Here is a 15,983-nt window from a genome sequence, read left to right as displayed (position 1 = left end):
TGGAAGCTATGGTAGAGGTGGGGGCTTAGCGCTCCTGTGGTCTCGTGATGTTGATATAAAATTAGAGAGCTGTGACAAACTCCACATTGATGCTACGGTGATCGATCCGGGAACACAGTCACCACTTTGGAGATTTATAGGCTTCTATGGGGAGTCTAGGTGAGAACTGAGACATCGTAGCTGGGAGTGTTTAAAACACTTGAGCACTACAAGTGAACTCCCATGGCTCTGCGCCGGGGACTTCAATGAGGTGCTGGAGGCTCATGAACAATACGGAGGTCAAACTCGCTCTGAAAGACAGATGGATGGTTTCAGAGATGCTGTACAAGTCTGTGGTCCCATGGACCTGGGTTTCATTGGACTCCCTTACACATGGGATAATCGGCAAGAGGGTGATGATAACATCAAGGTCCGGCTAGACAGAGGTCTGGCAAACTCAGCCTTTCTGGAGCTGTTCAAAGAAACAAAAGTGTAGCATGTTCAGACGACGGAATCTGACCACTGCTGCCTTGTGTTGGAGTGCTGCCGAAATCGACCTCGAGGGCGTCGGGCTCGACGACGTTTCAGGTATGAGAACATGTGGCGCCGTGACCCCTCATATGAGTTGGCAGTTGAGAGTGCTTGGCAGGATCCGGGAGATCACGCTTCGATGGGGCAGATTGCGAGCCGTCTTAGTGAGCTTGGTCGGTCCCTATCAGACTGGGATTATACAATCTTTGGATCAGTCCGTAAGAACATAGCAAGACTACGGAAGGATCTGGAGAGAATCAGGGGGGCATCTATGGGTGCTGGACCCTCCCGGGAGGAGAAACGGGTGATGAAGCAAATCTCGGAGATGCTGTCGAGAGAGGAGGAAATGGAGCGTCAGCGCTCTCGCATTGACTGGCTAAAAGAGGGGGACCGTAACACGGCTTTTTTCCAAGCTAAGTCACGAGAGCGAGTTAAAAGAAATAAGATCAGTGCACTTCTACGTGTGGATGGTGTGCGTGTTACTGAGCAGGCTGAGCTGGAATCGGTGGCGAGGCAGTTCTACACTGAGCTTTTCACGGCACAAGATTTCCTAGAGCCTGATCAAATATTGGAGCACGTCCCGATGAAATTGTCAAATGCGATGAATGCAGAATTATTGAGGCCTTTTAGCGCTGAGGAGGTTCGTAAGGCGCTGTTCATGATGGGTCTGAACAAAGCACCTGGTCCAGATGGCTTTACTGCTGGTTTCTTGCAACATCATTGGCAGCTTCTGGGTCCAAGTATCACAAAGGCCGTGCTGGATTTTCTGAATGGGGGCGAGATGCCATCGGCGGTTAATACAACCACGATCGTCCTCATCCCGAAGACTAAGAACCCTCAAGAAATGAAAATTTTCAGGCCAATCTCTCTCTACAATGTCATCTACAAGCTCTGTTCTAAAACTATTGCAAATAGGCTGAGAGGCTCCTTAGATGAGATTGTGTCTGAAGAACAAAGTGCCTTCGTTCCGGGAAGGCTGATTACTGACAACGTGTTGATTGCATATGAGTGTACACACTATCTAAAAAGGAAGAAGGGAAAGTCTGGAGCCTGTGCGGTCAAGCTAGATATGGCTAAAGCTTATGATCGTGTTGAGTGGGATTATCTGCAGAATATAATGCTCAAGTTGGGTTTTCATGATTCGTTTGTCTCGTTGATCATGAAATGTGTCAGGTCAGTTTCTATGTTAGTCCGAGTGAATGGGGTTCTGACTGATATTTTCAGACCATCTAGGGGGATACGTCAAGGCGATCCAATTTCTCTCTATCTGTTTCTGCTATGTGCTGAAGGTCTATCAAGTTTATTGAAGTCAAGAGGCCCGATGTATCTATCCAGAGGCGTGCGCGTGGGTATCCATGCCCCCTGGATTTCGCATTTGCTCTTTGCGGATGATTGTATAGTTTTCTCTGAAGCATCGCAGAGGGGGGGCCTTGAGATTACAAGGAATACTTGATACCTATGGCCGGGGATCAGGCCAAATGGTTAATCGTGATAAATCAGCTGTATTTTTCAGTAAAAACTGCTCGGGTCAAGCTAAGGAGGAGGTGCGTACAGCGCTGCACATTGATACTGAAGCTATGGCAGAGAAATATTTGGGCCTTCCAACTGCAGTGGGGCGCTCAACCTCGGAGTCCTTTGAATTCTTACCGACAAGAATCAGAAACTTAATTGGAACATGGAGTGGAAGGGAAGCAAGTCAAGCTGGGAGGGAGGTATTATTAAAATCTGTAGCCCAGGCTGTTCCAACATATTCCATGAGTTGTTTCTTATTGTCGAAGACAACCTGCAAGAAAGTGCGATCACCCATGGCCAACTACTGGTGGGGAAGCTCGGCAAACAGCAAACACATTCACTGGCAAAGCTGGGAGCGGCTGACTTACCCGAAAGTAGTAGGAGGGATGGGTTTCAGAGATACGAGAAATTTTAACCTTGCAATGCTTGGAAAACAAGGTTGGAGGCTATTGATGTTCCCGGACAGTCTATGTGCCCGAGTGCTTAAGGGGGGGTACTACAATGATAGCTCCTTCTTGACAACTACAAGGAAGAAACATGCGAGTCATACTTGGAGGGCAATCTTGGCTGGTCGGGAAGTGCTCACACAGGGGTTGATTAGGAGAATTGGCAATGGAGAGACAACACTTATTTGGCGTGATCGTTGGCTGCCAAACCATTTCAGTGGTCAGCCGTTAACGCCATCAGAAGGACAGTTGGTGTCAAGGGTGGGTGAGCTATTGTCGGAAAATGGTCAGTGGGATGAGGCACTCATTCGGCAGATCTTCTTTCCAGTAGACGCTGAAGCCATCATTTGGACACCGGTCAGGCCTAACCACGAGGATTTCTGGGCTTGGGAACTAGAGAAATTCGGTATGTACTCGGTCAAATCTGCTTACAGATTACTGGACACTAGACGCATCAATGAAAGTAACCTGCAAGCTGAAAGTGTTTCTGAGAACACCGATTGGAATAAGCTGTGGAAATTGAAAGTGCCCCCAAAGGTTAAGGTGTTTTGGTGGAGGGTTATCAACGAGTTTCTCCCAACTCGTCAGATTCTACACAAGAAACATATCGAGCCGATAGCAAATTGTGATCTCTGTGGGGCAGATTCTGAATCTATCCGACATGTGTTGATGGAGTGCTCAGTGGCTAAATCCTTCTGGGAGTACATGAAAAGCACGACGGGGGCCAAACTCCCAATGTTACATCCTGACTCGTGGGCGTTTGATCTCATCAGTTGTAAAGGAGTTGCAAAATAGGATCAAGCAGTTTTTCTCATTGGTATGTATGCGCTGTGGATGCAGCGGAATAGAAGTAAACATGGGGAACCTTCTCGGCCAATCAAGTTTGCGGTTCAGTGGGCAGTTGACATGGCTTTCGATCTGCAACAGGCTGGGTCTGCCCCATTATCTGTGAAGCCTCAAGGCACCCCACTTTGGCAGAAACCGGAGGCCGGTTGGTTGAAATGCAACACTGACGGTGCCTTCTATGATCGGCAGTGGAAAGGTGCATCTGGGGCTATACTTCGTGATGACAATGGAGCGTTCATCAGAGCCTGTGCTAGATGGTATGAAAACTGTCTTGATGTTCTTACCTCAGAGACGTTAGCATGTCCCGATGGCCTGCAGTTGGCGAGACATGTCAATGCTCCGAAAGTTTGGCTAGAGACTGATTCGCAGGAGGTTTTGCGTCTGTGGGAGGTGGGTGAAAATTGTCGATCTACCATAGGACCTATCCTGGAGGAGATTAGAGTATTGAGTAGGGGTTTTGAGTCTTTCAAATTCTCTTATGTAACTCGCTCTTGTAATGAGGTAGCTCATACGATAGCTAAGCAGGTCACGGGCATGACGAGGCTTGGTTGGTGGTCATGTGTGCCAGCCTGTGTCATGAACCTGGTGACCCGAGAATGTAACTCTGTTCCCAATGAATGAAGGAGGCCGGTGATCGCAAAAAAAAAGAAAAGAAACTTGCCACTTGCACCGTATCTTCATGTAAGCCAATTGAAAAGGCATATTGGACCTAGAGCAGTTCCAACACCTGATCTACCATTAATTGATGAAAAAGGGAACATTAAAGTAGCTACGGTTGAAATCTTGGAAAGAAGAATGATTCCACGCAACAATAAGCCTGTTGTTCAGTGTTAATACACTAGTCTAATCTTCCATCAGCAGAGGCAATATGGGAGGATGCATCCTTCATCAGGATAGTTTTTCCATCCTTCCATCTTTGAGGACAAGGATGTTAAGGGGAGGGCTTTGTCAGGCAAGGCAATGATGAAGTCCATTATTTAGTTTCGTCAGAGTTTATTCATCAATTTCGTCAGGCTTCGCCAAATGAAGGGATGATGAGAAGTCGGTGTGTTCCTGTACCGGTTCGTCGGCTTCGCGATAGACGTTGATGCGTAATCTGACGGTCGATAGCGAGCAATAATGGTCTACATCGCTTTACTTCCTTTTACAGTTCGTAGACAATGTTTAGCTGAGCAATGCAATTATCCTTAATGTAATCAGCCGCCGCCAATTTAAGGCTGGGTCCTGGTTGGCGAGAAGGGTATCGAAGAAGACAAACCCTAAGTAATATCTTAGAGTAGCAGTAGGCCGCCGCCATGGCTAGACCTTATATCTGAATCTTTCATCTGTATTCAATAAAATCGCTGTTGTTGCTCCCCCCAAATTCCCCCATATTCGTTGTTCTATCTTGGTAATTCCTTTCTAGTTTCTTGGTTCCTCACACACCCGCGCAGCACGTCGGAACAACGTGAACGAGGGCGGCATGCGGAGGGGATCAGGGTGGCATGTGTGGATTGATATTTAGTGACATTGAACGGTGGCATTCCCCATAACATTGAGTCACCGACGTTTGGAACCTATAACATGGAAATTCGCATGACCAGCAATAAATCATGGACACATCGTTCGTGGGTGTACACTTGTATGCCGCCTGCCACAGTGACTGACACCTATGTGGCGTACGCGACGAGGACACGTACATGAAGGAATTACAGCTACGCTGTTGCGAAGCCTCCCGTCGCCGCCATCGCTGAGTATTGGAGCATCAGGGCTCGATTGGAGAAGAAGGGAGCGAAGAAGCGGAGTCGGGCGCTGGCTATTCGATTCACCGAGCCAAGGTCGCCGAGAGCCGCGCGGAAGCCGATCTCTGAGGGAGCCGAGCCGGAAGCGTCGTCCGTCCGTCCGATGGTTGCTGCCTCGCATCGCGGCAGGAGTCTCACGCGAGCTGGCGTGCGCGAGGGGCGCACCCCATTTTCTTCCCGCGTACGCACTACCCCAGGCAATAGGAAAAAAAATTCAGTGGAGACCGTCCGCAAACTCTCTACCGTGCGGACCCTCTCCCGATGCTAGCCACATGTCCAACCAAAGGATCGGGCGGCATGCTCATTCGGCTCGGCTCTTCAGCGAATCGATAGGCTGCTCACTCGGCTCACGACATCTTTAGCTAGTTTGGCTCGACTCCCTAGTCTGTCTGATCCTCTCCTACGCGCTCCCATCCACTGCCGTATGCCCGCATCCCGTCAGCCGCCGCCACTACCGCCTATGTTGTCTACTGCCGCTGCCGCTGCCGCCTCCCTCCATTGCGTGTCTCGTCTCCCTTGTCCACTGGCACTGTCCAGTGCATTCTTATGGTGCCTGCCGGGTTAGCGGCGGCGGCGATGCTCCCCTCTCTCTAGGAACCATTGCGGTTGTTGGATAACCTAGCACGTTCATCACATTATCTAGTTACGTTTTTTGGTTTTCTGAATAAGTCAGCTCGCTTCCGTTGGACGAGCCCGAGTCTGTAGGCGCCGGACGCATGCAAGTTCGTGCCGAGGCCCTGTCGTTGAGTCCGTGGCGTGCGACATGTTTCAGTCGTGGGATGGTGCAACAAGAACGGAGCAGGATGCGCGTGGGCACTGGGCAGTCGTGGTTGTTTGTGGCCACGGCCGGTAGTTTAGCAAGTGGCCTTGTTTGGTTTGTCTGTTATAGGCTATATTCTAGGAGAGAATCTCTTCTGCATGGCAGGCTAAATGAAGTCTATTTGCAAAACCTTTTCAGGGATGGGTGTAACTTTTCGCGACGAATCTAACGACGGTAATTAACCGACGATTAACTACATTAATGCTACAGTAACCATCCTCAAATCACGCGGTCAAAGACTTCATTAGAATCTTCAATGTTCCTAGCACGGGGGTTCTGAAGTTGGTTTTGTAAACTGACTTTGTTTAGCACCGTAATTAACGATCAAAGTGTCATTATTCCCTAGAATAGCATAAACCAAACAAGGCCAGTGTAAAAGTTTCCTTTAAATTGAATAGAGATCCTAGAAAATGTTGTGAAGTTCGTTGCGGCACAAAAGTCCCGTGTGTTCTTGATGTGTTTCGAGGAGTTCGCGTGTGTCCAGTTTGTGTGCGTGTGTCCGGTGATAACCGGCGGCGAGGGATCGCCGGGATTGCCCAACAGCGGGTTTGCGGCTGGCGGTGGATGACTGCGGCGACGGTAGATGACGAGGTGATGGCAGCAGTGAACGAGAGAGGCAACGGCGGCGGCCAACGGGATGTGACGGCCGATGAGATTCTCTAAGTGCCTGTGGGAGAGACTTACGCCGGGGAGCCAAGCCACGCCACCTGAACATGCCGCGCTGTGCGCACTGAGCCGAGCGAGCAGCCTATCGATTCGTTGAAGAGCCGAGCCGAATGAGTATGCCGTCCGATACTCTGGTTGGACAGGTGGCTAGTATCTGGAGGGGGGTCCGCACAGTTGAGACTTGAGAGTTTGGGGACGGTCTTTTTCCGGGCAACAGCCGGGCAGGTTTCCTTCCTTCCTTCCTTCAATCCCGATCCTCCCTGCTGGTCGATCGAATTCCTTTCGTGGCCCCCCCAAACCAAACTTGCATCGGTGCCTTGCCTCACCAACGCCACACGTCATTTTCGTCGTCCTCCCTCCCTGCGTCTGCGTGCTTGCCTCTGGGCGCGTCACATGCATGCTCGTGTCATCCATGGTCTCAGAATGATCTTTTTTATTTGTTGAAAAAAAAATAAAGTTTTTGACATGACCTGGCAATGTGCAGCGTGGATCTCACGGGATGCCGCAGGCACATTGTCGTCGTCGCGCTGGTGATCGCCACACGCCACGGACTGATGAAACTGGCTCCACGCTGCGCGCACGAGGGCGCGCAGCTTCTTTTATTTGAGGAAACGGGACGTACACATCTCGGCACCGGTAGCCGCAGGATCGCGGTTGCATATGCGCGGCGCTATCGATTCGGCATTATTGATGATTTGGCAAAAAAGTTACTCTATTTTTCATGACACGAGCTATATATATACGAGTTAGGTTGCTAATAATGATTCATGTGTGGTTCAACTCTCACTCTTATCAATGACTAATTGACCTTTTTTTTACTTAATTTGTTAGAAATACATTGTCTCTGTTTTAAAACGTAAACTTAGTTTAGTTTTATCCTAATGTGAAACTTATCTATTTTTTATCAAATTTATAGTAAATAAAATATACTAATAACATCTATACTACCAAACACAAATACACTATCACGACAAAGTTCACAATAGATCCAATGACACTGATTCAGTGTTGTAGATATTAGAATATTTTTATATAAACACTGTCAGAGCTAAAAGAAGTTTGGTTTAAGACAAAACTAAAACCGTACTACAAGCTATTAAAAGTTGTAAATGATTTATCCTCACGGTCGGTATTTAAAGTTAATATATTTGTCTTAATGCTTTTAACTTTTTGAAAAAAAATAATAAATGAACAGTGTTCTCTCTACTGGCCGGTGGCCTTTTGCTGCAGAGATTTCGAATATCAAGAGCCAAAAGCCACCAAACCAAAAAAAAAACAACTTCTCCGCTGACGTCATGTACACGCCACTGGAGCAAGAAAGCTACATCAACTCTTAATCTGCGATTCTAAAATTCAACCAGCATAGAGACGTCTGAGCAACCGACCGGGGTTACCAGGCGGCACATGTAGCGCCACAGAGAAAAACGCTTCTAGAAGAAGCAACCAATATTTCTAGGGCGTACTGGTAGTTTGGTAGGGCGTTGTTAGATGTAAGCTTCAGGACGAGAAAGCTGCATTTGGATTAATAAAGTCACAAATAGAATAAATAATCATGCAAGTGATGAGTCAAATGCCAATCAAGATTGAGTTGACGTGATTCCCTGGGACTTCTAGCTTGCAAGTTTATTTCTCGTCATGAAGCTTGCTGGTGTCCTCAAGAAAAGGAAGAATACAATACTGTGTGGCCTGGGACATATGCGTGTTTATTTTTCATGTTCCTTAATCTCCAAGGTGCTTAGCCAACTATTGTTTATTCAGTCAACCTATGGGAAATACTTGTCTTCGAGAAGAGCTTGTAACAATTGCTTATCCCTCTGATGTCACTATTTGAAGTCTATCATTCAAGTTATATATAATCATCATTTTTAGTTAGACTTGATTGATCTGAATTGTTTCTGATGAAAATACGTCCACAAGCATGCGTGTATATTTTATATATGTATCAGCCATAAGCTGCCTCTGTTTTTTTTTCTTGAGCAAGAATGAGCCGATGAAATTATTGTCATAATCAAGTATGATCTCTCACATTTTATTTTATTTCCATGGACCTAAATTTAGCCCAGGCATTATGACAGAATCAAAGCACATCATTGAAGAAAATATATATCAGACGGTAAAACTCCATCACACAAAAAAAAACTTCCATTTTTTTAGAAAATAGAAGTATAGAAAAAGATGCTCAGTCAGCTCTGACAGAGCAGGGGTGACCTTTTCTTACAACCATATTTGATCATTTAAGCAATGCATTAGTTCACTCCGCTTGTGTATCCAATCGCCACTTTATCCTTGAAGCACAATACAAAAGACAAAAAGGCATGAAAGCAATGTTTGGCTCTCCCATCTTTTCCCTTGAACAAAGCTTGATTGTAACAGCAAACGGGCGCCATACATTGCCTAGCCAAATGTAAAGAAACAAAAGTTAGAAAGAAAAGAGAAATAAATAAACACTTTGATGACTCCTTATTAAAGAATAAACACTTTGATGACAATAGATTCAATGTTTCTTATTTACAAGAAGTAACGCACAAATTTTGGTATCCTTTGAAGCATGATATTCGTCTTATCTCCTTTAGTACTTCCTCCGTCCTAAATTATTATTGTTTTGGCTTTTCTAGGTGCCTAGATTTTGTTATACACCAAGTTTTTCATCTTGGAGTCTTAAATCTTCTCAGCTTGCAAAAAAAACCATATAGAAATCCAACATCAAACTGAAACAGCTTGAAAACCAAGCTTGTGGCGCCTATGTCATGAATCAAAGACTATATATATTTTTATATTCACAAAACAATAGTGCCATGATGTCTATGTTGTATGTCAGTGATAAGAAAAAGGAAGATGCAGCTGTCTCGGTAGGGCTTGCTAGTAGCAGAGATGTTACCTACCCGCAAAAAAAAGGGATTTTACCTAGTACTAACAATGGCACTTCAGTATTTTGGTAATTGGAGGTGCTCCAGCAGATTAACAATACAATCCTTATTACCTAAAAGTATTTGGTAATCACCAAAACACATTTCTCTCACCTAAATGAAGGAGATTCATCCGTCTACCTTATTTTTGGTGATTAGATTTTGGTAGATTGCTGCAATAGCTGTTACCGAAAATATAAAAGTAGTTATTGGTAATATGAAGAATTTTTTTAGGTACTGAGTAATCTGCTGCAGATGTTATATTTTTGGATGGCGGGTATCCTAATAGTTACTGGTGCTAACAATGAGTCCTTCGACTGCTGAATTTTTTTCCCATGGGCTTCAAGTTGCAAGGTAGGTAAAACAAGACTCACCTCACCGGTCTGTGTAAAATCAGGGCTAGGATTTAAATGCATTGATAACCCTCTTATACAATACAAGTATGCAATTACATATCACCAATTTGATATTTATGTAAAATCAGATCTATTATTTAAATGCATTGATAACCTTCTTATGCAATTCAATTATGCAATTACATATCACCAAATAAATATTTAGCCACAGAAGAAATTAAAACACTATTGACAAAAGCAAGCTAAAAACCGGATTAAAAAATGCAGTATGCTACTCGAAGCATTGTACACGAGAATTGTGCTCTTGACCGGCCGTAGATATCCGATGGACTCTTGACCTGTCGGTTTCCTCTCTCCGCGTAAGCTGGACCGGATCGTAATAACCGGAAACTCCCAGGGGCTAAAGCCCAAAACGCTGCGCCGCAGAGGAAGTGAGGAACGACGCTCGGTTTAAAGCCAAGGCCAAGAACGCCTCCAAGATGCGCAGGTGGGGAAGCAAGGCAGCGGCGGCCGGAGCATCCTGGAGAGAGAAAGAAGGGGTGGTAGGTGAAACCGGAGGCGGCAGGACTGGGGAAGAGGGAAGGCGGTGCCACGCCACCTCGACAGCAGCGCCCGTGCGGTCGGCGGCGGCGGCGGGGATGGGCGACTCCGGCGGCTCCGTCCTGTCGGTGGATATCGAGCGCATCTCCTTCGGCGGCAAGGTTCGGGCATCCCTTCTACCTCCCATTCCTTTCTTCCCTGCTGCAGTTGATTTCTGCTCTCCGTGAGGGGGAGGACGGTTGGGGCGCGCGGATTGAGAGGTTTGGATTGGATGACCGGAAGAAGCCAAGTTGGTAATCTTGGGGTTTAGCTTCGCTTTGAATTGATTTAGTTCCTTGCGTGGTAGGGTTAGCGGTTCCAAAGGATGCTGCGTTTCTTGAATTTTTTTTCCCCACTAGCTGAGCTTGCTTGTTTTGGGTGCATTGTAGTATTGGTTTCAGATTCAAGCCTGTTTTCTTGTAGGATCTATCGAATCAGGTTTGTGGTTTATCGTAGTTTGAATTTGGAGTTGGACCATGCATGAGTTCGACCACCTAAATTGTAATTTTGGGGCGCACTTGCTTCTGGATTAAATTTGGCGGTCCTTCCTGCTTTGCCCTCTTGCGCTGCCCCTTCCCCACATCCGTACCGTCGTTTGCTACCACTAGCCTGCCACTTGCTTCATGCGCCTCGGTGTATGCTGAATTGGCAGCCGTCGTGTAGCATCGGTGAGGTAAAAATTTTTTGGGTTGCGTTCTCAAGTGGGTGTTGGCCTCTACCTGCCTTTGCCCATGCGGAATTCTTTTCTCTGGTATATGGTCCTCGTTTAGTCATGTGGTCCTACACCCCTATATGATTTTGTGTACCTTGCTGATTCGATTTAAGTAATCAGTTGCCTGCTATGTCCGTGCTTATCGCCAGAAGAAAAGAAACCATAAATATGTGATCTTGACGCTTTTGGGGTGTAGCTTGGGTGTCCAAATGCCCTTTTTATTTCTCTATAACCAATCATGTTATCTCCGATTCTTTAGCTGGGCTATCGAGCACAAACTTCCACTAAATATCCCATTGCTTTCTTGAAGCAACTTAAGCTCTAGGCATGTCTGCAAATTGAATGGAAACAAGGTCTAATGGATTTAAGGTCCCCTGTTTTCTGTATGGATGCTACTCTAACTTTATTTTTTGGTTGGCGGATGCAGAGTTTATACATGGTCTGTGAAATCTAATGCAGTTGAATTTGATCTTCCATATAGCTATAAAACTGTGATGTCAATATATTATGATGAACTACTCATCCTTTGCTTGTACACAAATAATTCTCGACAAAATCAGTAGAAAGGGACTTGGGAAAGAAACTAGATTAGTGCAGAGGGGACAAAAGGGTTGTCTAAGAAAATCTATATGGTTGGCTAGGGATACTATATTTATGGTTAGCTAAGTTTTTCCTATATCCAATTCTGGAGTAGTGACTGGTAAGGTCCACTGAGCAGTGGACAAAATCTAAAACTCGGTTTCATCCCACACACATAGATATGTCCATAGCAGATGCCTTCTATTCTCTGCCAACTGGACCTTCTCCCAGACAACTGCCCAGGTGGCCAGGCCAAAACATGGTAACTCTAGGATCAGTGTTTTAAAAAACGTTTTTAAACGTCATTTAATCTTGATTAAATACTGAACGGTGGCCAAGCATTGCGTTTAATCACAGTGTCGTTTAATCACAACACACGTTTAATCATGTTCAATCCACGTTTAATCACAAAAAACTCTAAACCATAGGCAAGCGTTCGCCTAGCGTCTACCGTTTTTTAAAACCTTGTCTAGGATTATGATCCAATGGTTTGGGTTGAAGTTGCACTCAGGATTACCTGAAAATCTTTTTAGCTCTGTTATTAGGAAAAATGGCTTTTAGTGTACTAGTCTCTTTTGTGATAGATTATTGTTATGCATCAAAATTGGATGGGTGTGATGTTGAATCATTACTTCACAGCCACTTCTCGTCATGCATATCCTTCCTTTGATGGAAAAGAACAGCTAATAATATTGTCCTAGCATGTGCTTTTCTTGATAAGTATTGTTTTTAGCTATTTGCTTGGTGGAGGAATCACTTCCTGTTGGTACTTAGTGCTAGCTTTCCCCTTCTTTCTTGTCCCTAGGAGATGTGGTCTAGGAAACATCACTGTAGCATATCATGTTTCATATGCTTTTCTTTACTAGCACTCTACAAGCTTTTAGGGTAAACACATAGGAAACAATGAACTTTGGTTCTGGTTCACAGACTTTGCTTCAGTTTTGCTATACTCCTTTGTAGAATCATAGATTTAATAGCAGGACATGCACATGGATTTTATTATCTGGTGTGAACTACAACTTGGTGGTTTAATAATTTTTGTTCTTACCGTACTTTCTCCTAGTATTTAGACTTTCCCCTTTTTTCTTTCAGGAACATCATATACAAACAAATCATGGATCTGTATCTGTTGCCATATATGGTGACCATGATAAGCCTGCTCTTATTACCTATCCAGATATTGCCTTGAACTGTAAGTTTTACAACCATGCTTAACTTATGTTGGATTATTTAAGAATTCTGCTGTAATGTGACTGAAGTCCACTATTGTTGATCAGATATGTCTTGTTTCCAAGGACTGCTCTTCTGTCCTGAAGCAGCTTCATTGCTGCTTCATAATTTTTGCATTTACCATATCAGCCCCCCAGGACATGAGGTCAGTAGAACTTGCTGTTACAGTGAATGTTTGTTTTTTTCGTTTATCTTGGCACGATGCATCTGGCAATTCTGGAAGAATTTTTTTCATGATTGCATGGTTTACTATACTTCGGGAAATCATGCAGTTAGGAGCTGCTCCGATTTTGCCAAGCTCACCGGTGGCATCTGTTGATGACTTAGCGGATCAAGTCGCAGACGTACTTGATTTCTTTGGGTAAGATCTTCTCATATTCTTTGATAAAGTGGTAGTGCTTGGAGATTTTCTTGAGATTTGTGAAGTAACTTCTTTTCTTTTTTTATTTTACAGATTGGACTCTGTTATGTGTTTAGGTGTCACTGCGGGTGCATACATTCTTACTCTATTTGCAGTATGTATTTCTTGATTATTCTAAGCTAGTGGGTTCGATGCTGCTTGCACAAATGCTTAGTAATTTTGTTCTTCATTGCAGACAAAGTACAGAGAACGAGTACTAGGACTTATCCTTGTTTCACCTCTATGTAAAACCCCCTCATGGTCAGAGTGGTTTTATAATAAGGTAGTTATTCAATATTTAGCTTCAAATAAAGACCTTTTCCCTGCAGAATAATGATGTTGTACTGATAGATCTATGTTTCCAGGTTATGTCAAATTTGTTATATTATTATGGCATGTGCAACGTGGTGAAGGATATTTTGTTGCAGCGCTACTTCGGCAAGGTAATATAGTGACCTTAGCTTATGTCATGTGATATTTGCGTAGCTGTCTGTTGAACCTTTTTGTTTGAATTTTCTCCACAGGGAGTACGTGGATACTCTAATGAACCTGAATCGGATATTGTGCGGGCTTGTAGAAGTGTATGCCCTATGACTTCTCATCCTCCATTATCAATTCCCACATATTTGTTTAAATTTATGATGCTTAACTCTCTTTTAATTCATAAAGTTTCTAGATCAACGGCAGGGCATGAACGTGTGGCGGTTTATTCAGACTATCAATGAGTATGTCCCTTTCCTTGTCCAATTCTTATATGATGAACTCGTACCCGGATATGTACAATAAATATCTTGCCATGATTTATACAGGAGAAAAGACTTGACAGAAAATCTGAAGCAGCTGCAGTGCAGAACTCTTATTTTTGTTGGTGAGAATTCCCAGTTCCATGCTGAGGCTGTTCACATGACTGCAAAGCTTGATAGCCGATATAGTGCTCTTGTGGAGGTATCTATTTGCCCTCACATTAACTTTAATGCACATGGATTTTGGGGTGTTACATACCAAGTTTGGTATCTTTACAGGTACAAGCTTGCGGGTCAGTTGTGACCGAGGAACAGCCACATGCAATGCTTATACCAATGGAATACTTCCTCATGGGATACGGCTTGTACAGGCCAAGCCAGATAAACTGCAGCCCTCGCAGCCCTCTGAACCCGTTCTGCGTATCGCCGGAGCTCCTCTCGCCCGAGAGCATGGGGGTGAAGCTAAAGCCAATCAAGACGCGAGCCAACCTCAAAGCGTAGGAACACATGAGGAGAAGATGTAGGAACTGATGTGTATTCCTTGATTTTTTTTTTGTGGTGGAGTGACATAGCTGTTGTTACCATGATGTACATAGCCAAGAGATTAGGTCAGTGAGGGTTGGGTGGGGGGTTCAATTCCATTGATTTGTAGCCTTGAACAGTTGTAAATTGTCACAGATTATTCGTTGAAGAGAATAATAAGGGAAGATGAGTTTGTTGCAAAAAGTTGGGTCTTCGCTTTCATCAGTTTGTGAGCTAGACTGATGAACCATTTCAGCCTCCTAAATGATATTCAGAACTCAGGAAGTTGTTGCAGAACCCTCCTATGTTAGTGATCCTCTATTATATTGCTGGTGGTGTGTTGGTATCTCATTGCACCCGATGCGTGCAGCAGATCAGCTGCAAGTTGGTTCGAAGAATGCTTGAACTGGTTTTGTCATGTTGCTGCCCGCTATCGATTATCCAACTAGTGGGTGCGGTGTGTATTCAGTATCTTTATCAGATTTGGTGATTTTCATGTAACACAAGCGATGCAGAACTTGCTTGACAGTGCAGCTCTATTTAACCAAAGCAACGACTGCCTTTGCATTGTCATAGTGAAAGGCACTTCGTATACTACGAGTAGGATTTGAAATTGAAAGAGGCACATCTACTCCGTAGAATACGCACCATATGTGGTTCAGAAGTCACGAGTTGATAGAATTGGAGCCCTCTTGTCCTTTTCTCCTCAGCTAGAAAGAAGTTAATCTATTTTCCCTACTACACCTATAGAGTATAGTAACGAAAATTTTCAGTTATGAAGAATGCAGGTGTAGAATCTCCGTGAAAAAATTTATACTATTTTACAAGTTGCTATCGTGCTACTCCCTCAGTACCAAATTATACATCATTTTGATTTGTTTAGGTTCATGACTTTTGTTATGCACCTAGATAAGAAAAAAATTAAAATAACATATATATACATAATTTTGAACGAACAGAGTATTTTATACAATCAAATCAAAATAGTTAAAAGCATTTAGAATTGTCACAATCCAATCTGCGGCCGGTCAGACCGGCGGAGGCCACCGGTCCGACCGGTGCTGCGCGTTCGGCGCCGCCTCCACGCGTCGGCCATCCTCGTTTCTTGTGCCGTGTATCAGTGTTGCCGCCGACGAACCTCGTTCCGTGCGCGACCTTATCCGCACCGAGTCCGCTCGCTCGCCCTCTCCGTCTACATTCCAACCGGCCCCCTTCTTCCCTCAAACCCTAGCCCCAAATCCACCATTGCCGTCGCCGCCGGGAGCTTCCTCGCCGCCGTCGATTCGCCGCCGCCGGTGAGGTCCTTCCTAATCTAGCGCGCGCACCACCTAGCCTTCCCCCTCCTCCATCAATTTGGGCCCTCACCCGGCCCCCT

The 15,983-nt window shown here is 44.8% G+C and overlaps 1 protein-coding gene across 1 annotated transcript; it reads left to right on the top strand.

The window, feature by feature from the left end:
- Positions 1-10,315: 10,315 nt before the first annotated feature.
- LOC120670472 (protein NDL1-like) lies at positions 10,316-14,812 on the top strand. Its single transcript, XM_039950567.1, has 11 exons — positions 10,316-10,544; positions 12,806-12,905; positions 12,991-13,088; positions 13,216-13,304; positions 13,398-13,458; positions 13,540-13,626; positions 13,709-13,786; positions 13,868-13,924; positions 14,013-14,068; positions 14,153-14,288; positions 14,366-14,812. The coding sequence occupies exons 1-11, from the start codon at positions 10,323-10,325 to the stop codon at positions 14,585-14,587; spliced, it is 1,206 nt and encodes a 401-aa protein (XP_039806501.1). The 5' UTR covers positions 10,316-10,322; the 3' UTR covers positions 14,588-14,812.
- Positions 14,813-15,983: the final 1,171 nt, after the last annotated feature.

This window comes from Panicum virgatum, chromosome 4N, assembly GCF_016808335.1.
Source record: "Panicum virgatum strain AP13 chromosome 4N, P.virgatum_v5, whole genome shotgun sequence".
Classification (NCBI taxonomy): domain Eukaryota; kingdom Viridiplantae; phylum Streptophyta; class Magnoliopsida; order Poales; family Poaceae; genus Panicum; species Panicum virgatum.
The sequence above is the reverse complement of the archived record's forward strand: the minus strand, read 5'-3'. Positions and strand labels throughout refer to the sequence as shown.

Excerpts from the sequence above, each read along its gene's own strand:
- LOC120670472 (XM_039950567.1), top strand. The coding sequence starts at position 10,323 with ATGCGCAGGTGGGGAAGCAAGGCAGCGGCGGCCGGAGCATCCTGGAGA. Across the intron at positions 13,089-13,215 it reads TCAGCCCCCCAGGACATGAG|TTAGGAGCTGCTCCGATTTT; the intron begins GTCAGTAGAACT and ends GAAATCATGCAG. Across the intron at positions 13,925-14,012 it reads TTGTGCGGGCTTGTAGAAGT|TTTCTAGATCAACGGCAGGG; the intron begins GTATGCCCTATG and ends TAATTCATAAAG.